Source organism: Leptonychotes weddellii, chromosome 14, assembly GCF_054177405.1.
Source record: "Leptonychotes weddellii isolate Sample4059 chromosome 14, ASM5417740v2, whole genome shotgun sequence".
NCBI lineage: Eukaryota > Metazoa > Chordata > Mammalia > Carnivora > Phocidae > Leptonychotes > Leptonychotes weddellii.
In genome coordinates, this window is record NC_138382.1 from 64,416,799 (window position 1) to 64,441,511 (window position 24,713).

General features: G+C 40.8%; 1 protein-coding gene across 1 annotated transcript in view; it reads left to right on the forward strand.

The window, feature by feature from the left end:
* The window catches only part of PAPPA (pappalysin 1), a 241,317-nt gene that overhangs the window by 92,835 nt on the left and 123,769 nt on the right, over nt 1-24,713 (forward strand). Inside the window, exons 8-9 of the mRNA XM_081803476.1 lie at nt 15,346-15,474; nt 20,357-20,448. Of these exons, the coding sequence (XP_081659602.1) occupies nt 15,346-15,474; nt 20,357-20,448 (221 nt within the window). The remainder of the gene's footprint in view (nt 1-15,345; nt 15,475-20,356; nt 20,449-24,713) is intronic.

Here is a 24,713-nt window from a genome sequence, read left to right on the forward strand (position 1 = left end):
AGCTCTGTTCCTGCATTTTTATGTTTCCTTCTTTAGCTAAGCTCCTTGTGTACAAACTCAGTCTCCAAAATTTTTATGCAGAGAGCATTCTGAAGTGCTCAACCCCACTACCATCTAGGAATTAGACTCAAAAACTCTCAGACCTGGAAGGAGCATTGAAACACTGACATTCTACTAGTGAGAGAATTGAGCCCAAATAGGGGAGGACACTTTCTCAGAGTCACATTGCCATTTGATGGCAATACAGGGAATTGAACCTTGGGCTCCTGATTCCCAATCCAGGTGCTCGTTCCCCCACATAACAGAGTGCTGGAGTTTGGCCAAACCTGGGGACTCCAATTTGAGTTCGGCTCTCTGTGATCACGGAGGTCTCTGATGATGCTCGGAGTGAAATCATAGAAAGCTGACATCAGGAACGTCATGGCAGCTGGTGCTGGTGAGGGGGGTGGTAGAGGAAATGAGAGAACACATTTGGCCAAGCTCAGGGTCCACGTGACCCTCCAAGAGCCCTCATTTCAAAACAAACTCAACCTTTTAGGTTCAAGTTCTCCCTCTCGTCAGAAATGTGACTTCCTGCTTCTAAGAAGCAAGGCTTACAAAAGGGCTTAGGAGGCTTCGTGGACATCAAATAGCTCTTACAAAATAGCGTTTTGATGAGTTAAGTGTAAATGAATCAGAAACATAAGGATTACATTTTCCCCAAGTGCACATGGGTTTCAAAATTTGAGGGGAAATGTAGTTTGCTAACTGCACGCCGGCTTTCACCAAACCCAAAGCATTCATGGGGTGGGTGGGGGGAGAGAAGAAAGAGAAGCCCAGCCCCCAAATGGTTTTAGATGTGGTGCCAAATTCAAAAATGCTGTTGGGCTTGCCCTCTGCCAGTAATAAAATTGCTGGCCACCCAGAGAGGCCATAGGGAGGAGAAAGGAGATTGCTTTCCCCACCGGCCCCTGTTCCTCAACAACTGTGTTCAGTTAGTGCCCCTCAATCACCAGCTGTCACTGGGTCCCTGCTCTCTCGACTCACTGGCCCCTGCTTGGCCTCGATTTTCACACTGTGCCGCATGCCTTGTTTACCTCCAACTATAGCTGGTGTTTTGGCTCTCAGAGGCCTTCGCGACCGGTCAGCTTGTTACAGACCCCAGCTCTGTAATCAGGAGACCTGTCCATCACCAGCAGGGGTGTTTGGGGAAGCTGTCACACATCGCCTTTGGTTGCATTCAGGAAAAACAAGAGTCCCTTACAGATCTTTCTTCTTCCCTTTCTTTAATGCTATCCAGGTGTGGCGTTTTCCCCAAACTGGCAAATGTCTTCCCTTCCAATCTGCGCCTGACACAAACAACCAGTTAAATCTTAGCACTGCTGTTACCTTATCCCAGGATTTGAAGCTCTGGATCTTTTATAATTTCCACATTGTCTTTCCATTCTTTCCCTTGTATTTTATTTCATTGCACCAAGAAAGTAGAAAATCATTTCAATTGGTGGTAAAAGATGATTAAAACAAAATAACAAAGGCCTTGGCTGAAAACTGTTAGTTTTATTAAATTTGCTACTGTGTTTTAAATTGGTACCAGGGCAGATCTTTAGACAATTATATCAAAGGCTGCTGGAGTTAATCGGTTGCATGTATGCATTTGCTCCTTCCTGAGCTGTGGACAGAGTGGGGGCAACATTGCAAGCAGGAAAAGAATGAATTTTGTGTTACCTGGGTGAGAGGGGCAGACCCTGGCCCCACTGAGGGGGATCCGAATGCCCAGTGGACATCAGAGCCCTGCCAACACACTCCCATTCCTTTCATCCAGACTGTGGGTTGGAGCTCACAGTGGTCACCAAGAGGAATAAGTGTTGGATACTGTCTTGCAATAACAAGACAAAAGTCCAAAGTCTCCCTAAGCCTTCGGCATGTTCCCAGCCACTACTTGGTCCGTACTATGTGTTGGTGCTCTGCGAACTCTACTTTAGATTACAACCATCCTATACTTGATTTATCCTTCCCTTTGCCCTTTAAACCCTTTAAGACCAATGATGGTATCTTCCTCTTTGGGAATGACTCCTACCAGAAACTCCATACATGCTTTTTTTTTCTTTTTTCTTTCTCTTTCTTCTCATTTTTCTTTTCTTTTTTCTTTTCTTTCCTTTCCTTTCCTTTCCTTTCCTTTCCTTTCCTTTTCTTTTCTTTCTTTCTTTTCCTTCCTTCCTTCTTTCCTTCCTTCCTTCCTCTTTTTTTCTTTTTGAATAGAAGAAAAAAAGTGAGATCCAAAGAGGAGAACTGATTCATCCAAAATCACAACCAAAGTTAATGGAAGAACTGTAGTCATTTTTCCTGACATGTAGTCAAGGTGGCATCCACGGTGATGGCAGACTGTCTTTCAAGCTGTTTTGTTCCCAAAGGCATGTGATGCTCTCCATCCCAAATCCTTAACAACCACCTTTGCCTAGTAAAAAGTAAAACCAAAGTGCCTCTCAGCCTAGAACAGAAGTTAAGTGTTCTCTTAAGAATTCAAGGTGAGGAGCGCCTGGGTGGCTCAGTCAGTTGAGCATCTGTCTTCGGCTCAGGTCATGATCCCATGCTCAGCAGGGAGTCTGCTTCTCCCTCTCTCTCTCGTGCACTCTCTCTCTCTCTCTCATAAATAAATAAAATCTTTAAAAAAATAATTCAAGGTGATTAAAAAAATAATTCAGGGTGATACCCAGACAACACTGGAATTAAGGAGTTTATTGTTATGTGGGACAAAACTGAGTATATGTAGCCTTAATGTACAAATGTTAAGGAATAAACTCTTTAGAGAAGACTACACACTGCTCCAGAGGCATTTAGTGAGGATATTTTGTCTTAAGTTTTAGTTCTCTTTATACAAAACAGAATATGGCATCTCACAGGGGCCAAAACTTGGCAGATACTCAACTTGTTCCTGCTTCCTTCATCCCGGGGGCAGTATTTGCTCTCCCTCCCACCACATACTTCCCTTCTACCTTTCCCCTTAAACCAGTTGTCTATATTGCTACCAAAATGGTCTTCCACGAAACAAGTACGATTATGTCATTTGTCTAGAACGCCGGTGTTCTCCTCCTTTTCCTGACTTGGTTTCTCCTTCCCTTTTCCAGTCAAGCCCGAAATCCTCCTTTGGGAAGTCTTCTCAGACTCTCTCCTTCTCAGCCTGGGTCAAATATCACTCCTCTGTGCTCCCATAGCCCCTACACTTTTTAGGCTGTGTTAAAGACATCTATTTTAATGTCTTTCTTTTCCCCCAGTGACTTATGAGCATCCTAAAGACAGGACCATAGTTTGTTGATCTTTGCATCCCAGACCTATGAGAAGCTGGGAGGAGGATTCAGTGAATGCTATCTGCACAAATAAATGGATGAACAAATGAAATGATATAAACACATTTACCCAGAATTTCAAAAAGTGGTCAAAGCCATCAATGTAATTAGCTAGCATAAAGCTAACTAGCTGGATGTACTTCTCCTTTTTCATGAACACTAAAGATGAAGTGATATAAACAGATTTGTGATCTTATATTCGTGGAACATAGTATGTGTTCTCATTTATACATACAAAGATACAGGAAGGGATGCTGACCAGAAAGTTCTTGGTAGCTGTCTCAAGGTAATGGAATTTGATATGATTTGACTTGATTTTCAATTCTCTTTTATAGAGCTCTAACTTGTTAAAATAAACATGAGTGATCTTTATGGTTGGGAAAAAATAAACCAATTATGATAATATGCTGTCACTTCTCAATTAAGAAGAAAAGGTCAGCTCTCACCCTAAAAATATGTTAGAACTGAAGCAACTTTCCTCTACAACTCTACAGAAGAAATATAATGTAATTCAGTCTGAGTTGCAGCCTCGTAAAAGACTTCAGGACTATGAGGAGGAGCTTGCCTTATCTTCATATAGTCTTAGCCTTTTGTATTTGGATTGGATATTAATTGGATATTAACATCTTGCTTATTAGTGTGCTTATCCAAGGAGTCAGATCAATGTCATGGAAAGGTCAAAGGTTCCAGAGTCAAACAGCATGGTTTAAATTCTGCTTTATAATCATTACCTCCCTGACCTTGGACAGATCACTGTGTTATGCTGGACCTCAACTGAACAATGCAAATGATCTCTACTTTTCAAGTTTATATTAGAAATCGTATGCAGAAATTTGGTGAAGTAGCTAATTGAAAGATATTTCCAATACAAAACATCTATCTAGATATTCTAGATTAAAATATAACTGTTATAACTATCATCCTTTAAAATGGGTGACTGAGATCAGAAAAGCAGAAAAATACGTGGCCAGGGGCAAGACATAAAATGAAACAGAACTAGACAGGTAATCCCCGAAGCTGATGCTTTACTGTTGTAGCTAGGATAAGGGAGAACCATCAGTTTTGGCAACTGAGTGGATTGAATATTCTTGCTGATTCCATCAGAAGAGATTTGGCCCTGCAAGTTTTCAAGGTGAGGAATGGTACTTAAGGCCTTCAGAATAAGGTGGGGACCTCTGAAAGTCTACATGTTTAGTGAAAAGGTGTACTAGAGGAAAAATATACATGTGCATGTTCTAAACCTCATGAAGCTTGAGGTTTGAGTTTATACTGTGCAGTATGGTCTGGAAATACCTGAGTTGGACAAATACTGAGAAAAAAAAGAGAGAGCAAGGGAAAGAGAGAGAGAAAAAAAGGGTTCTAAATTAGTGATATTCCAGAGGCATCTAGAAGTGAATATGAAATCACTCTGGAGGAGGATATAGATTTGACCCAGGGGGCACATGATTCCCACAGATTAAAACCTAACAAACATGAGTTCACATGTCAAAATTGAAAACACAAAAAAAGTAAACAAGAAATCTAGAGAAGGGTCAGGAATCAACACCAAGATTTCTATTGAAGTTTGATCTTGGTAATAAGTATGAATAATAATTAGTATTTTAGGGTAAATGAGAAAAATAAATAAAATTACAAAATATAGTCTCCAAAGATTAGAAGAACTGAGAATGGGGAGGAGAGAGCAGAAATCAGGAAATCCAACAAATCCAAATGAAGGCAAGAAAGGGGGGAAATAAACATGCAAAAAAAAAAAAAAAGGAATGATAATTGGAAAGCACAAAGAAGATGTGAGACATAAATTTAATATAATAGTCATTCCACTAATAGGATTAAAGTACCTATGAAGGTTCTCAGGTTGGAATTAACTAAAGATAAGTTCACTGAAAGGTAAAAGGTAATGGAGTGGAAAGTATTTACCAGGCAAATACTAAGCAAAACAAATTAATATTCATCAGACAAAGGAAATATCAAGGCAAAAAATATTACTAAGATAAAGAGGTCACCATATAAATGATGAAAGGTAATTATATAATGATTTTGAGCTTAAATATTCTAAATAACATGATCTGAAAATGTATAAATCAAAAATGCCTCTTACCTAAAGAAGTGATAAATCCATAATGATATTAGGATATTTTAACACACCTTTCTCAATAATTAATAGATCAAAATAAATAATGATCTAGAAGATTTTTGAACAACACAAAAGCATGTTTCATCTGATGAAAGTGTATAGAACCTTGCCAGTGAATTAAATTATATACATATTTCTTTCTGGGATTTGTAGAATATACTTTTTTTAATTTACCATGTCACAGGCCAGAAAACAACAAATATCAAAAGAATCAGTATACATAGAATATTATTTCTTTTTTTAAGAACATTATTTCTATGAAGCCACACATACGTACATAAGTGAATGAATAAATAAATAAATAAATAAATAAATAAATAAATAAATGAAAAAGAGAAAACTTTTGGTAAATTAAATATATAACCAAGAAGCAAAGTCTTGTGTAAGATATTAGCAGACAGAATTCAGCAGTGTATTAAAACCCCCACACTCATGCAAACACGCACGTTGTACCTAGGCTGGATTATCCCAGAATGAGAAGAGACTCTAATGTTAGATGGTTTCTGGATTCCAGTAATTCACAATACTAGCATATTAAATGATTTTTTTAAAACAAGATTGTCTTACTAGATGCCAAATTTAAGTCTCTTGTTAAAATCAGGTCCCTCATGATCAAAACTAAACAAAGCAAACAAAACAAAGTTATCTGGGAATAGAAAGGAATATCCTTAATCTACTCAAGGGTGTGTACTGAAATACAGTAGGTATTATGCTTAATGATAAAATATGAGAGATACCCTTTCTGATCCCAGGGTCAAACCAAGAATGCCCAGTAACACCATTGGTCCTACCTGGCACAGGCGGACAAGAAATATAAATAAAAATTCTGGGCATTGTTATTGAAGAAACAAACTATTATTATCCTTACCTGTAAGAGAATACATTAAAAATTAATAAGAATCAACAAATTATTAGAATTAACAAAATAATCTATGAGGCCATCTAAATATAATATCAATTTATAAAACTCAATTATTTTATCAGCCCCCAAATATGAAAATACAATTATAGATATGCATGTACAGGTGTATATATATGTGTGTGAGTAGATAGATTAAAGCTACCATTTATTATAGTTCTCACATCTATAAATGCTTAAAGTTAGGAATATATTCCTAATAAAATATCACCCCAGTTTTTATGAAGAAGGCTTTAAAACTTTACTGAAACTATAAAAGGAGACCCAAATAAATAAAAAGATAAACTGTGTGTATAAATGGGAGGATGTAATATCATAAAGATGTCTTTCCTCCTCAAATACATCTATAAATTCAATGAAATTGGAATCAAAATCCCGACAGGCATTTAAAAAATGAAGCTTTAAATTCATATGGAAGAACATAGGGGTTTTTTGAAGGAGAAAATCGAAGTATAGAATGGACTTGTAGCATAAATCAAGACTTTTATAAAACTATGGAAATTAAGACAAAATACTATTGATAAGATGATTAGAAAAAAAATAAACCAATGAAACAAGATAACCCAGAAGCAAACTTATCTAAGTATGGAATGATATACGGGAAAGGTGGTATTATAGTTCAGTAGTGAAAGGATTAACTATTATATAAAAAATGCTGGACAAACAGCCCATCCATATTTGAAGGGAAAACAATCATTACCACACATCACTTTAAAAACCATATTTTTTATGGGGCGCCTGGGTGGCTCAGTTGGTTAAGCGACTGCCTTCGGCTCAGGTCATGATCCTGGAGTCCCGGGATCGAGTTCCGCATCGGGCTCCCTGCTCGGTGGGGAGTCTGCTTCTCCCTCTGACCCTCCCCCCTCTCATGTGCTTGCTCTCTCTCATTCTCTCTCTCTCAAATAAATAAATAAAATCTTTAAAAAAAAAAACACTATATTTTTTATGATTAAAGCCATATATGTGAAAATAAAAACCATGAAACTATTCAAAGGAAATAGAGGTGACTATTTTATGACCTTGGAGGAAAGAAACATTTATTCAACAAGACATAAAAAACACAAATCATGAAGGACATGATTTAAAATTTCTATTTAACAAAGCAGCATAAACAGAATGAACAAAAGAGGAGTCACAGACTTGGAAATAGTATTTTCAGTCACTTTAATTACAAAGGATTAGTATCCGTTATATGTAAATATACTTATATAGCAATAAAAAAAAAAAGAAAAAGAACCCAATTTCAAAAAAGCAAAAGTGATGAACAAGCAGATAATATAGCTAGAAATCTATATGGTTAACAAACACATGAAATGATACTCAGGCCTGTTGGTAATCAGGGAAAGGCAAAATGAAACCATAATTAAATGTCATTTAATATCCATTGGATTGGCAAAAAATTAAATGTTAGGCAGAATCAAGTGCTGATCAGGACCTGGAGCATTGGGAAGTCTGCTGACAGCATGTTAATTGGTACAACCATTTGGGAGAATAATTTGGCAATGACTATATAGTCACAGATGCAATTACCTTCAACCGAGCGATACCACTTTCTTTCAGAAAATTCTTGCTCTCTGTACAAAGGAAAATGAACACAATGTTTAAAAGTAACATTACTGGAAATGAAGAGGGTTAATAACAGTAATATTTATATGCCTTCTTTGGAGAAATGTCTGTTCATGTCTTCTGCCCATTTCTTGACTAGATTATTTATTTTGGGGGTGTTAAGGTTAGTAAGGTCTTTATAGATCTTGGATACTAGCCCTTTATCTGATATGTCATTTGCAAATATCTTCTCCCATTCTGTAGGGTTGCCTTCTAGTTTTGTTGACTATTTCCTTTGCTGTGCAGAAGATTTTTATCTTGCTGAAGTCCCAATAGTTCATTTTTACCTTTGTTTCCCTTGCCTTTGGAGATATGTCTAGCAAGAAGTTACTGCAGCTGAGGTCAAAGAGGTTGCTGCCTGTGTTCTCCTCTAGGATTTTGATGGATTCCAGTCTCACATTTAGGTCTTTCATCCATTTTGAGTTTATTTTTGTGTATGGTGTAAGCAAATGGTCCGGTTTCATTCTTCTACATGTGGCAGTCCAATTTTCTCAACACTGTTTGTTGAAGAGACTGTCTTTTTTCCATTGGATATTCTTTCCTGATTTGCTGAAGATTAGTTGACCATTGAGTTGAGGGTCCATTTCTGGGTTCTCTGTTCTGTTCCATTGATCTGTGTGTCTGTTTTTGTGCCGGTACCCTACCGTCTTCATGATTACAGCTTTGTAATACAGCTTGAAGTCTGGGATTGTGATGCCCCCAAGCTTTGGTTTTCTTTCTCAATATTCCTTTGGCTATTTGGGGTCTTTTCTGGTTCCATATGAATTTTAGGATTGTTTGTTCCAGCTCTATGAAAAATGTTGATGGTATTTTGATAGGGATTGCAATGAATGTGTAGGTTGCTTTGGGCACCATAGACATTTTAACAATATTTGTTCTTACAATCCATGAGCATGGAATGTTTCTCCATTTCTTTGTGTCTTCCTCAATTTCATTTATAAATGTTCTATAGTTTTGAGAGTACAGATCCTTGACCTCTTTGGTTAGGTTTATTCCTAGGTATCTTATGGTTTGGGAATATTACTCAGCCATCAAAAAGAATGAAATCTTGCCATTTGCAGTGACGTGGATGGAACTAGAGGGTATTATGCTAAGCAAAATAAGTCAGTCAGAGAAAGACAAATACCGTAAGATTTTACTCGCATGTGGAATTTAAGAAACAAAACACAGGAGCATAAGGGAAGGGAAGGAAAAATAAAATAAGATGAAAATTGAAAGGGAGAGAAACCATGAGACCCTGAGCTCTAGAAAACAAACTGAAGGTTGCTGGAGGGGAGGTGGGTGGGGGGATGGGGTAACTGGGTGATGGGCATTAAGGAGGGCACTTGATGTAATGAGCACTGGGTGTGATAGACAACTGATGAACCACTAAATTCTACCTCTGAAACTAATAAAAAATAAATTTAAAAAATTAATAGTAATAATAATAGAAGCAACCTAGGTGTCCATCAAGAAAAGAATGGTCAAATAAAGTACGGTATATTCATACAATAAAATCCTTATGTCAGAGAACATAATGAGCTAGATTTGCATGTATAAATATATGTGATCTCAAAAATAATGCTGGGCAAAAAAAAATGCCAGCTGTGTACCGATAAATATGGTATTAGAACGTTTATGAAATTTAAAATATGCAAAACAGTGCCTGTGTATAAAAAGTATAAAAACATTCATGGTAGAGAGGGAAGAACACACAGGTGGGTTGAAAACAGATATACAGAACAGTACATTTTATTTCTTTTTACAACAAAAATAAGAGATGAAGAAAATATGGCAGTGTTATGATTTGACAAATCTGGATAGTGAGCCTTCCAAGGACATTTTTTATAGTGTTCTCTATACTTGACTATATAACTGACATATTTTCTAATTAAAACAATAATAAGGGTATGTATAAAGTCCTTTGGCGCATCATTTCAGGCTCAAAAAGTGACTATTTTCCTTCTCTTCCCATTCTTGGCTGGAAGTTGGTGTACAAAGTGCCTGGGTATTACCCTCTGATTCTCAGCCCAAGGCAGAAATGGAAGATTTGGGCTCTTCCGGAGCCAGAGGCATCCTAGGTGGTCCCCCCACCATGTCTTCCAGCTCAGACAATCTGGGTGGTAAATCCTGAACTACACCCATTCTCAGTGCACAGTTGTAACTGCTGAGGCAGCTTCTAGCTGGTAGAAAAGATGCAACACTACATTTCTCATGAAATTTGAACTATGCACTGCAAAGCTGATCATCTTCCCAGATTTCCATTTCACTGATCAAGAAGTGGATGGTCAGAGAAAGGAAATGGCTTGTGGTAGTGGTAATGTTTAAGGCAGTGTTTGTCTTTCTCCTAACTTTTAGAACTTTCCAAGTGGTCTTTGTATGTGGATTCTACTTGGTTCAAAACTAGGGCTTTTAACTTCTCTTCTGCGGTATTTTCTCATTCATAACCTCCCTTGAGATGGAGCTAGACCTGGCTCAAGGCCCTGCCCCCAAAGCAGTGTCACTGTGGGCTGTAGAGTAACCTTCCCAAATACGACTTTCTTCATGTGAAAGGGGTGATCATCATAATTATTCAAGGAAGTGTTGTTTTGATTAAATGAGATGACTCATAGAAAGTACTGAGCATAGCGCCTGCCGTTTGATAAATAGGCAACAAACGGAAATGACAATTGCTATTATTGCAGAAGAAGGAGTTTCAAAAAAGCATGACACAGTTAGTTACACAGACTATGTGGAGAGACAGAGTGTGATCAGAGAATGGTATGATATGGAAACAATAGGGGTCAATAAGGAGTAATCAATCTTTAGAGAGTGTTTCTTAGAAGCAGCAAAGTGGGATACTTCCATATTGCAATGAGGCTTTCTGTCCCTCTTTTCTGGTATGGGACAAGAATCATATATCTTTATTAGAAGGTAGAAAAACAGACCCAAAGAAGTGAAGTGACTTACCTATAGATTTCAGATGGGTTTTAATGGACCAATCACAATATGAACTACAAACCAACACTTTAAGAAATACGCATTTTTGCCAAAAACAAGGTCAGGTGGTGCTTAGGCTCCTTATGGATATTTGTGTACATAATAATATTTTTAAGATAATGATTTCATAATCTGTAACTAAATTTTACTGAAAGATTGGGCTCCAGGTGCCATTTGCTGTCTCAGTTGGTAGAGCGTGTGACTCTTGATCTTGGGGGTGTAGGTTTGAGCCCCACATTGAATCTAGAGATCGCTTAAAAGTAAAATCTTTAAAAAATAAATAAAAAATAAAAAAGATTGGGCTCCAGATCTTGTATACATTGCCATAAATGTGACATTTCTGAGGATAAGTACTGAAAAATCACAGCACTTAAAAATACCACTATTTTTGTTTATAATTGTCAGAAATGGAAAACTAAGGCTGATACATCACTTGAGACATTTGTGAAAGAGCAATGGCTAACTGTTAGCAATGTTTTTTTTTTTAAAGTCATATAAAAGATGCATAAAACAACCCCTCAAAAGTAGCCAAGCAATCTCATCACATTTCTTTTTTTTTTTTTTTAAGATTTTATTTATTTTTCAACAGAGAGAGAGAGACAGCGAGAGAGGGAACACAAGCAGGGGGAGTGGGAGAGGGAGAAGCAGGCTTCCTGCTGAGCAGGGAGCCCGACGTGGGACTCGATCCCAGGACCCTGGGATCATGACCTGAGCTGAAGGCAGACGCTTAATGACTGAGCCACCCAGGCGCCCTCTCATCACATTTCAATACTGCAATTTAAGTTTATTAGCTGGACACATGAAATTAATCTGAGATGCAGTTTGAGGAATTGACCATTAAATACCAGTGGAGGTTAGCTTTAAAAAAAAATAAATGACACTCAGAATTCTATGAAAAAAATCAGAAGTGATGCAATTTATCATGTTTCAGATGAAGTGGTAACATTTTAGTTCCCAACAAAGAGTAAATAGGGAGTTTGGGCTTGGTAGTGTGCCCCCATCACTGCTCTAAGTGAGAAGATTTTGAGCTGGGGAGTGACTTTGGACCTCAGAATATTCTGATGGTGTTGGCAAGCCTGGTAAAGGGAGATACCAGGGGCTGGTTCAGATGTCAAGGTCGAGATATTGGCAGCAACAGGGATGTTGAGGGGATGACATGGAAGCTTTTGAGGTGAGGAAAAGTGACAGGGTTTAGGGTCTGCATGGAGGTGGGAGGCGCAGGAGAGGCAGGAATTCGAGTGACAGTGTAAGACTTTCCAGATGGGTTTAGGAGCAGCTAAAAGGAACAATTTGACATCAGTGGCCCACTTTTAGACCATCCATGAAATAGGTCCTAACCTCCAGCAAAGCCTTCAGAGGCCACTAGCATGTCCTTCTGAAGGGATTCTATTCTACCGAGATTCTTGAGAAAAGAGCCCTCATGTGGCATTGACTTCAACTTGGAGAAGATGTAGTTTTATCATAAGAATTCTTCAGTGAAAAAACATAATATTTTTAATAGCATTGGGTTCTGTTCCCCTTTCTCTACCTTTTTACCAAGGGAGTGACTTGGGCTTCTATTGTCCTATCTGAAAACTTGGGATAACAACCCCTGTTTCAAATAGCTGCTGTCAGGCTTCCATGAAATAAGGATACATAAGCCATGCACACACAGTTGGAAGGAGGCTTATCAAGGTCTTCCTACCAATCAGATGTGTTCTGTGTGATGCTAGTGGGTGAGAAGGAGGTGTGGGTGGAAGTTATAGGGAGACAGATTTTGCCCCAGGGTAAGACAAACCTTCTGGGATCCAGAATTTTCAGAAATTGGAATAGCCATGTGGAGCGAGAGCAAGATGCAGGCACTGAGGGTCTTCTAGCCACATGACGTGGTAGAAAAGAGACTTTCCACTAAGCTGTGGCACACACAATAGGTGATGGCCCCACTTTCGTGGGTTTGCCTAACCAAGGTTACATACAGCTATCTGTCACTCCATCCCTTCTACTAAAGAGAACATAGCATAACTCCAGTGAACGAGAGCATTGACAATTTAAGCATTCATATTAATGGGTTAATATTTATTAACTATCATAGGCTGGGCACATATGTGCTTTCTATGTGTTCTCACATTCAATCTGTAGGAAACTGTTGTGAGGTCAGGTTGATGGCTAATTCAGAATAGGCTCAGAGCCGTGAAACACCTGCCTATGACTTCTCAGCTTGTCAGTGATGAAGCCAGGGTAGAAACATGTGTTTGCTTGCCTCAGACTTGTGTTTATCGAGAAGCAGGAGGAGGAAGAGGGAAGGAGGGAGGACAGTGTAGGGGGGAGGATGGAAACGTTCACAAATATTAGCAGAGCACCTTAAATATTATCAGCCATAAATCATTTATGACACACATTACAAATGGAAAACACAACGTAGAGAAGTACTTTTCACACCCTCCTGCGTTCCACAGAAGTGCTCCATCTGCTTCAGACAGTGGCCATATGCCCCCAGTGGCCTGCAATGCAGTCTGAAGAAAATTTCTTATTTTATTTCATAACATGGCCATATTTGTTTAATATAAAACATGCCTCCATGTTTTAGAGGAAAATGAATATACAAGAGAATGCACGTCTTCTTTATCTTGTGCCTCCTTGTATCCCCCAGGGAAGACCACTCTCCCCACCACCACAATATTTCAGTTCTAGAAACACCACCAGAAAAAGTATACATTTGTTAGTCTAGAGGTGGATAAAATATCTAATAAACATTTTTAAAAAAAAGAAAGCCTATATCCATAAATTAGCATCCCAGAAGTTTACAAGGCAACAGTTATTCATACATTCCTATGTGAAATATCTCGAGATTTGTATGCATTTTACCTACCAAACTTTCATTGGCCGAACACTGATGGAACCCCCAGGGACTTCTGGTCTACCCCCCAATATTGCTTTCTGCTCCAGCACTACCAAAACAAACTCTCTTTTGGGTAACCAGTCCAGCATTCTCCAGAAGGTTATATTCCTCACTAGAGTCCTTCAACACTCATAAACTCATACTCATCGCTGTGTTGAGAGTCAGGAGACATTGTCTGCCCATTGCCTCTGCACCTGTTACCTTATTGGCCTTATCCAAACAGCCCCAGCCCTAACAGCAGCTGAAACAACAGATGGGCAGGAGAACTTGAGATTTTTTGACATCATCCTTTTGTTTATGAAATCCCACCCCCCAACTCTGGAATCTAAAAGGAATTCTCTTCATTATCATTTTGTGGGGTTTTTTTCTCCCATGGCACTTTTATTATTATTAAAAAGTAAATAATTAATACAGAGGGAGGTAAAAAAAAAAAGGGAATAACATCATCCTTCGAAAACGGTCAAAAAGGAAATGGGCATTGTGATTTGGTGATGTGGAACTGACATAAATCTATCTCTGCCTTGGAGGATAATTGGCAGTAGCCAGGCTTGATGGCAGGATGAATTCAAGCAGGGAGCTGAGAGGGGCTGAGGAAGGGGAGGGAGGAAATCTGGAGTAAGGTTGAGCGCGAGAAAGGGGGAGCAGGCATTGCACTGGGAGGTCTTGTGAGCAGTGGGGAGAGCCACCAGTGCCTGGAATTGTAATTTCAGGACAGAATCCCCCTTTGCAAGGGATGAGATTATTAAAACAGGCCTGAGCTAGGGATTAGGGAGGCAGAATGCAGGCTGCTATTTAGTAGTGCATGATTGTAAGCAAGTTGATTAACCTCTCTCTGCCTCAGATTTATCATCTGTAAAATAAACATGAAAACACTAGCACACATGTAGGGTTGCTTCGATTCCCAAATGAGAAAATACATGGAACGTGTGTTGCCCCAAGCCTGACATTCAGTTAATGGATGCTGCGGCTGTTACTATTTTAGTGAAGAGTGAGAGACAGGGACGAGCAAGAGGTGGAGAGGTGGACAGTCACTGGATGTGAAGCGTAAGGAAGGGGCTTGCTCACATGTAATGGGGTTTCTGTTCAGTGCCTAAAAGGAGGCGAAAAGATCAGACAATGCCCACAGGATCTGGGCATGGTACTTTCCCAGCTCTGTCTGCTTATCCCATTTCGTTTTCCTGGATGACATTCTCCCAAACACCTTCGTTATGGGCCACGCACCATCCGGTTCTTATCCACCAGGGTTATTATAAAGGTTAAATTAAAGATAAAAGTACCTGGTAATATTCACGGCTGTCTGTCATTTGATGCTAGTCATTATTGCTCTACATTTTGGCGTGGTCCATCATGCATAGGAGAGTGCCTTGACCACAGTAGACAATACAAATCATTGGATAGCTTAATGTGCATGTGATTTCAAATGTAAGCAGGATTGATATGACATACTCAAGGGGATCAATTTCATCTGCCCCCAGCATTGTGTCTCTGTAGCTAATCATCTTGGTTAATAACCTCCTTTGTTTTCCAGGGATCTCAGTCTTGGCAGTGTGTACCAGTATTGGGTCATCACCATTTCGGGAAGCGAAGAGAGTGAGCCATCACCTGCTGCCATATACATCCATGGAAGCGGGTACTGTGGTGATGGCATTATCCAGAAGTAAGTAGACCTAATTAAAGAAAGGGAAGGGAGTGATGCGCACGAGGCCAAGAGAAGGTCAGGGTGCTACACAGAAGAGCTTACGGGAGACTCTTCAGTGTGGGAGCTGTGAGTTACCAGCAATTACTAGCAGTCTGTCCATTTGTCTGCAAGCAGTCTGCTGGCCTCAAAGGGAAAGCAGGGTTCTTTTTTGAACACGTATATGTAATATAACATGTGATTCTGATAGAGCTACCATTGTGCACTTACTACCAGTATGCTCTTATTCGTCGTCGTTTTATGGGTACTGCAAGGATTCTCTTTGTTTTTCCACTCCAGCCGACATTCAGTTAACAGGACACAGGGCATCCAGGTCAAAACACTTTTACATTCTCTGCTAGTTAACCATTTAAATTTGTTAAAACTGCATATTTATTTGTAATTTCTGTTGTATTGTCTTATATGAACAATTTACAAAATGGTTAAAGGCTCATAAAAATAACAAAATATTCTAACTCACTATACTGTCAAAACCGTAAATAGTAAACAGTATTCCAGAGTGAATACTGAATGTGAACATAAATAAGTACAAAGAGGCAAATGAACCAGAAAGTGTAAAGACTCCGCACAAGCAGCCGAAAAGGAAAAGTGTGAGTAGAAAATATAAAGCCACAGTCTACACTGTGGATTTTATTGGGTAATCACTCCATTTATCCCCTTGTCCACAGGGTGAGATATTGCACAACTGTGAAATAGGGGCAAGAAGCCATTAAGACTCTCACATTGTTTAAAAAAAAATTTTTTTTTTAAAGTAAACCTTTGAGTTTTTTCCTCCCAAATTAGCACAAAAATGTTTTCTGGCACAAAACAGAATAGTTTTGTCCCTGGGGGTGAAAAAGAGACCAGAAACTGTTCGCAGTTAAGTTTCTTATTGCTAAAACTGTGTTCCTTATTGCTAACGTGGTTGCAAGTTACACTATTGCTAAGAGACTTTTAAAACTCTGGGCCGATTTAATGACAAACGTCACACATGGAGAGGGCAAACAAGCTATTGGCGAAATCCCTTCATTAAATGGAGCTGTTGGGTGTCACATAATATCTGTGGAATTGCAGTGGCTGTTTCTGGAGGGGGAGGGGCTCTGTAAGGAGAATTCGCTTCACAGTTGGATGAAACCGCTGATGTGTAGACCATGAATCATAGGTGTAGTACATACATGAAAGAGAAGTGCTAGATGACTCTTTCAGTTCATCATTGACTCTAGTGCTGGAGGGGAAGAGCAATTTCATTTGGTACCCTTAATTTTGTGGTATGTGATATAAACTGGAAACCTGCTTGGGATGAAAGGAACGGCCAGGAGCACAGCAAGGCTAACCCAGTTGTGCAAGTAAAGCGTTTGCACATGAATACCCATCCACACAGACCTCAGAAAGCAGTTTGCTTTCTGGTCATGACTTAGCATGGAAGGAAAGATTGAATGTTATATATATGCTCAGATGATGGCCAGCATGATTTAGCTGTGCAGAGAGAAAGTTTCTGCTACCCCACAGACTGAAGCATATGAGCTGTTACAAGAAAGGTACTAATTCAAGTTTTTGGGATAAGAAAGGACTTTTTTTTTTTAATGTTAACACTAGCAAGGCCAGTAATGATTATTTGCACGATTTCAAGAGGCTTGCTGAGGTGACGTATCTTGGGGGTATGCATTCATGTCTTAAATGTCCTGCAACTATAATTTCAAAGCTGAATTGTCAAGATTTTAATATCAAGGAGATTGTATAAGGACTTTTAAGTGTGGAATTATGGTGAAAACCACCTGATTGCCAAGAATTTGACTCGTCAAGCGTAGAAGATGAAGCTCCTCATTTGTCGGAGAAGGAAGCTCATGGTGTGCTGTTGTGTGCTTTTAAAATCCTATCCAAATGCAGCAACCAGACATGAAGACACAGTTTCCAGTGCTTAATATAACACAATTGGGGAAAGGGAAGCCATTCACCATTCTTTCCCACATTAAGACATCAACTTCTGGCTCTTGACACAGCTGTTGTCTAATGGAATACTGAGCAACTGAGCAAGGCAGTCTCCAGGGAGAGTGCCCCATCATTTGTGGACCCAAGATTGAGCTGCGTATCCAGAATATCCAGGAAATACTTGCGGTCATAGCTGACAACCCATGATTGTGATTTGGGATTTTCTAATTTAGCACAAAGAATAAAAAAAAGAATCTCACCAGATGTGGAACCTGACCTACAACTCAGTCTGTCCATTTGGAGTCAGATATAGATGCATTGGTAAAACACTGCAAACAGTGTCATTCTTCTTGCTGATCTAAAACGATTATTATTAATTTTATTATTATTAATATAAGTAGTGTTTTCAATAAAGTTTTTTAGTATTTTATCTAAAATTGGTATCCTACACAGATATCACTTAAGTTACCAAATAGTTGTTGACATGCTTTGTAGAAAACCAAATGCAGCTAATGAATGGTTCCCTAGGCAAAAACAAACAAACAAAAACTTTGAGGAAAAGGAGTAATGTCATCTTAGCTAATTTTCATGGGATGATATGTGCTGAATCACTATATATATTTAAGGGAATTTACAAAGATACTGAGATAGGCTCAACACTTAATGAGGCCCCAATGGATGAAAGCATTGGATGAATATAATGATAATATTCATAAATATTTATTGAGCCTCCACTATGCACAAGCATTGGGCTACACCATTATCTCCTTGGGTCCAACCATATAAAATAGGTTCTATTACCATACTTCACAGAGTATGATGTACAAAGACTAACATGGCTTTCTCAAGTTTACACACCCAGTAAAGAGCAGAACCAAGATGCGAACCCACAGCCCATGTTCGCATTTGGATTCACTGTCGCCTTGCTGTGTCACCAACAGGCCCGCAACACTAGTAAGTGAGGGAGTAGCTACGTGCTCTCTGCTGTATCCCAGGGGCTATGCCAGGCATTGCGGAGCTAGGATAACAAACACTGTCATTTCCTTTGACATCGGAAAGCCCAGTATGGGGGGCTGTCAGGTAAACGCAAAGGTGGTCAGTTTGACAAGTGCTAGGATAGATGGAGCCTGGTGTCTTTGGACACAGAGAAGACGGACACCCACTCCAGCTTGGGAGGTCAAAGAAGGTTTCTATAAGAAGCTCTCTATGTAATGATAGATCTGCCATGCCTAGAAGATATTTGTGGTGACACTAATGTTTTGCTTAAACCAATAGAACATACTGTTTGGGTGGTGAGGGAAGGTGGGTTAGATGTGTTCTTTGTGGCTTTGGGAAACCAGCCCAGGTTAAAAAAAAAAAAAAAATCTCTCCCTAGATAATGCATGAGATAGCTAAGTAACACAAGGCTATCACCAATTTCCAGCTCTCGAGATTCACTGGCAGAGATTGGAAATATGGGCCCAGCTTGGAATATGGATCTCTCTTCTCCTCGGCTCATGCATTTGCAGACAGTAGAGAACTTGAGAGGCTCTTCAGAAATCCATGCAATGGCCCAGCCATCATAAGGATTGATTGCAAAGCACCATCCTGCTACTCGGACACCTCCTAAAAGCAACAAACATTGTCCAGTGTTAACTGCCCGAGTGAAAGGAAAAGTCTGAGGCCTCTTCCATGCTTTGACAGGTCCCAGCTGGTCTCTGGGGAGGGAGGGACAGCTGACACACAGTCTGCAGACACCTCCCGGGACTGAGTGGGATGGGAACCCTGATACCCTGAGCATCTATTATCTATCATGCACCGTGCCAGCCACGTAAAGTTCCATTCAATTCTTGTGCCAGCTCTAAGGAGGGGTATAGTTATTTCCATCTGAATCTGTGAGAACACGGACACTTGGCCTCTGGAATAGCACGGTCCAGTGGATTCTTCTGCAGTGATGGAAATATATTCCGTGCTGTTCTGTCCGGTAGCCACTAGCTACATACCACATACAGCTATCGAGGCTTGAAATGTGGCAATTGTGACTAAGGAATGGAATTTTAAATTATTTTTAGTCTTTATTGATTTAAATGGTCCAATCGAGATTAGGAGACTTGTCTGAGATCACGCAGCTGGTTTGGAATAAGAGGATCTAAACCCATGTTTTCTGTTTCTCAAAGGATGAGAATTTTCCAGGTTGTGATAATCCACTCAGTCTTTCAGCTCTTTCTCCTCTTCCTCATCTCCTCCGTCCAATTCAGAGAGCATTGCTCAGTATCTGTCCATCCCAACCTCTGCCGAACCACCCTGAGGTGATAGAAATAATTCCTAACAAAACAAAACAAAATGAACAAACAAGAGGAGACACTTTTATTTCCTAGCAGCATAGTTCCCACGGGCCTTAGAGTTTCTCACCGCATGAAATGATGCACTGGATGGAGAGAGCAATACTTTCTAGTGAAAGGAAGACCAGTCCCAAGCATGTGACCGGGGGGGAAAAAAAAAAAGTCTTTATTTCTAAGTTCACGGTTGGGGGGTGGGCGGGTAGGGAACAAAAAGGAGGGTAAGGTAGGGCATAGTGAAGAACAGAATTTATATTTCAGAAGCTCAGAAATTTCCTTCAAATCCACCATTTTAAAATGGCAGCAAGATCTCCCAGACACAGGGGAGCAAGGTCGGTTCCTTCATCCCTTCATCCATTCCTTTCTCCCATCTGACCTAACCAACAAGATTTCAGAGAACAGGTTTGGAGGCAGGAACTCAGCTTCGTTGTGGGAAGCACAAAATAAGGGAAAGTAATAGGCATCTCATTTGGAAGAAGAAGAGATGGACACTGGGGGTAAGGGACTTGCCTGAGGCCTCTTGGAAAGCTGATGGCCTGGGGAGGGCTTTCCCGTGGCCAGCTGTGGTTCTGAAGCTGCTCTCTCTGACAGATCTCTCTTCTGTTCCCGGTCTGCAGAAGCCGAGGTGAAGAATGTGATGACATGAATAAGCTCAGTGGTGATGGCTGCTCCCTCTTTTGCCGACAGGAAGACTCCTTCAATTGTATTGGTAAGTGTGTGTCATTTCTTTGGGCTTAGCTGGAGAAGGGGACCCTGCGGGATAGTGTCAGGCCAGTAACAGCAGTAGTGAGGACTAATGATGATTTATTCCTTTGTATTACAAATATTGACGGATTGCCTCCTGTGGGCCAGACCCTGTTTGAGGCACCGGGAAATACAACAATGGGAAGCAAAGGAAAACAGGCAAATGCTCCTGCCCTCACAGAGCTTACGGTCCCCTCCCGTGCATCACAGCAGAGGCTGCTGGTAACTCGTTTTCAAGCCGGCTTCTTCCTTGCTCTTCTTCGCACCAGCTCTCCAGGAGGGTGATTAGTATAGATTTTTAAAGGCTTGTATTCTCACTTTCACAAACCAGAGAAATGATGAAAGTGGTCCAGAATCTCATGGGTTAGAAGTGATTGGAGACAGAACCAGGGCTTGAACCTGACTCTGTCTGATTGTTAAGCACACGCTGAGCTCCTTCTGCTGCACAACCTCCAGCCAAGATCTGGGAACCCCAGTAGTTCCCTTTGCACACTCAGAACGTCGGGCCGTCTCTCTGACGCGAGGGTGGAGGAAGAGCAGACCAGCTTGTGTTTAGAAAGCAAACGTCCTTTTCCCACCTTTACTGAGTCAGTTGGGAAATTTGTGTTCCTCTGGCTCCTCTAGGAGTCTGGCTGATCTTGTTGTTACAGCCCCACTTGGGAGGCCCTGGCCAGCCCAGGGCTGGTAAACAGACAGGGGTTGGGGGGCAGGGATGGAATTTTGAGCTGGCTCAGATGAGATCATACTTCCTTTAAGATGCAAATCGATACCTGAAGATCAAAGGTCCCCCGGCTAATCCCCTGGGCTGGAGGTGAAAACTAATCACAATTCATTTGCAAGTACAAAAGACAGAGGTGCTCTATCTGAAGAGAGAAGGGGCAGCTACCGAGGGGATGAAAACATTGGTGGGAAGATTTCACACTGAAAGGCAATTTTCTAGGAAGACGAAAGGGAAGGAAATGTCATCGGGTCCTCCCATTCGCAGTGCATTACAGGGACACATTTAGACCTTCCTTCTCCAGGGAGATTGTGAGCACTGTGAGCTCTTCACCACGTATGTATCATTCACCCTTAGTCCATTCTCAGCACACATGGATTGAGCACCTACTGTCTCCTTGCCAACAAGTAGGGGCTCAGCAACACAATAAGAGGTGTCCCACAGCTAACTGTGGATGGAAGAAAGGAATACGTGGAGGAAGGAAAGACAGAAGGGGAATTTCCAGGCAGGACCTTGGGTTTTTAAATGACAGAAGGCTGTTTTCTTTGCTCTGTTGATTTGCGCATGGTCCTGGGTAGAAACTTGATGTTAGTCTGGTGGTGTGGTGAAAGGAACCTGAGCTGAAAATTAGGAAAACCAGGCTCTAGTCCTCACTGTGCTTGAGAACTTGCCACATTAACACTGGCCAGGTTGCTTCCCTCGTCTGGGCCTCAGTTTACCTGGTGTAAACTTCAAAGGATTGGGTTAGGTGTTCTCTAAAGGCCTTATGTACACTTGACTTGTGCTATTTCCAAGGTGTGTGACTATTTCCCATGCCCATGAGCTACTTGCCTTTGTCGTCATCCTCGTGACACCCAGCATCACTCCCAGATCATGCTGGAAAATATCTACCTATTTTACTCACACTAAGGTGGCACATAACTTAAGTGCTTCTGGAAGGAAGGGAGGATGTGGTGGTGAAAGTAGGATATGGGACCCTCAAAGAGATGCTCGGGTGGCCCTGGTGCCCACATTCTGGGGAGCTTCGGCACTATGCAGCAATACGCAAACACAAGGTAGCCTCCTACAGGTAGAAGCTCATCATCCACGGAAGGGGTCTGCAAACTCCAGTCCATGGGCCGGAACTGGCCTACTGCCTCTATTGGAAAGTAAAGTCTTACTGGAACACAGCATACTCTTTACGTGTTATCTATGGATGCTTTCCTGCTACAAATTATTGAGTGGGTACAGCAGAGACCCTATGACCCAAAGAGCCCAAACTATTAGTAATCTGGCCTTTTACAGACCTTTGCTGACCTCTGGCTCGTGGATTTGAAGTCTTTGATCATCTTGGTTATTGGAGCCTGGTGCAGAGAGGAGGTGACAGTTATGACATGGTTTGCCATTTCTAAGAAAAAGAACTGAATTTTAAGCATACAGTGGTGGGGCCTGGGAGATTCTTAGAAAGAGCACTGGACAGTGAGTCCAGTCCTAGCGGGCCTTCCCCACCCCCCCCCACCCCCTTGGGCCTAACTTCCCTCCTCAACTTTAGCCGGAATGACTGTTTTGGACTAGATCAGTGATTTTTAAACTGTGCTAACTGAGATGCTTAAGAGGAAAGAGGTGAAGGCGAGGGAGGTGACAAGAAGGCGAGATCTGGACTGTCATAGGTCCACTTGATATACTGTTGTTCTCTACTAGATCCTGAGTATTCTGCTGGCGATGGTGATATTTATTGAACCTCCATGATATACCAACCACATTTATAAACTCTCATTTTCATAATAATCTTTTATGGTCCTGCTTTTACACAAGAGGAAGCTGAGGCATGAGAGTGAACCAAGGATATGCAGTTAAATGGTAGAACCAGGATGCAAACCCAGAGTCTGACTTCAGACAGTGGTGAGCTACCTGCAAAAAAAAAAAAAAAAAAAAAAAGGTAGCTCCTGGTCTTGTAGGGTTTTGAGGGTGAACAAGGAACACACTGCTTTAGAACAGTCTGTCTAGTGAATTAATGGACTGGAATACAGAATTGTCAGTGGCGTGGATGGTGTCCAGGGAAGATTCTGTGTTACCTGGTATGTTGAGTATGGTTTGTATTAGAGGAATGACCTCAGCTACACACCCACCCTCACCAATTAGAATTCCACTATAGAGACTCAGTGAGACACAGGACATTCCAAGAATTAAGGAGTCTATCTGGAGATCCCAACTCCCAGGAGTACATTCCAAGGACAAACTCCATGCCTTTGAGTCTAGAAAACCATCTTCCCTTAAGAACAGCTGAAGAATAGACAGTGAGTCTTTGGCTCCCACCACATGCAGCTTCAGTGAGTCAGAGAAATGGCACTGGAGTGTGGGAGGCTTTGCTGAGGTGGACTGGTTTCATCATTGTATTTGTCAAGACAGTGGCCAAGAGAACAGGCTTGAGTGATACTGACTTGGGTGCACACCATGGCTTAGACACGCGACCTTAGCTAAACGTCGGTGTTCTCATCCAGAAAATGATAAAAGTCTGGAGACTCAACTGTGGAAGATATTTATCAATAATTTGGGAAACTTATCTGAATCTCCTTCCTAGATTTAGGAAATAATTCTCCTTGGTGTAATAATAATGAGGCAGAGCCCAAGCCCTCTACAGAAGTTGAAAATCCAAGTCTCCTTCCTTGACTCCCCTTTACAGCCTGAGCGTGGGCACAAGAACTACACTTTCCCCCCAGTTGTTTTGATAAGGATGGCTACAACCTGTGTGTTTCCAAAGTACCAGTGACAGCATGTGACATTGGTGTGAAAGTGACCATGTTCTACTATCTTCACAAGACCAGTCCTGGGACCTCATCTTGAGCTTAGAGTTGGGCTTTGGAGTGTGCAAGCCTGGCTCTCCAAGCCCTCCCAGAGAGTGTTCTATAACTATCCAGTATTCTCTGAATAGATTTTGTTTGTTTGCTTGTTTTGCTTCAGTAGGCCAAAGTTGGTTTCTGTTGATTGTAACTTAGAATCCTGACTGAAAATTATTGTCATAAGATACTATGAGGTTTAGCCCCATTCTTAGCAAGTTGGATGTGCTTGAAGTACATTAGCTGTTACTTATCTCAGTGTATGCATATGTGTGGGAGTGGGAGTGGGGGATGAGTATCAGCAACAACCACCATTTACAGTCACCCATTAGGTGTGATGTATGTCCCATGTCATGCCCCTTTCTTTAGTGTGAGCCTATGAGAGGACACTTATATCCAGATGAGGAATCTAAGACCTGTTTTGATGTCTTAACCTGGCTAAGGTAACACAGCTCATAGAGGTGTGATCCCATCTCAGACTGAGTAGAGACCCCCTGATTTTTCTACTCTACTACTCTGACCCCCATCTGAATGGATGACTTCCTTCTCTCCTCCCTCCCTCCCTTCCTTCCTTCTCTCCTTCCTTCCTTCTTTCCCTCCCTCCTTTCCTTTCTTCTTCCTTCCCTTCTCTTCTTCTTCTTCGTTATTTTTTTGTCACCGACCATTTAGTTGGGCCAGTGTTTTCCCTGGGTTTGG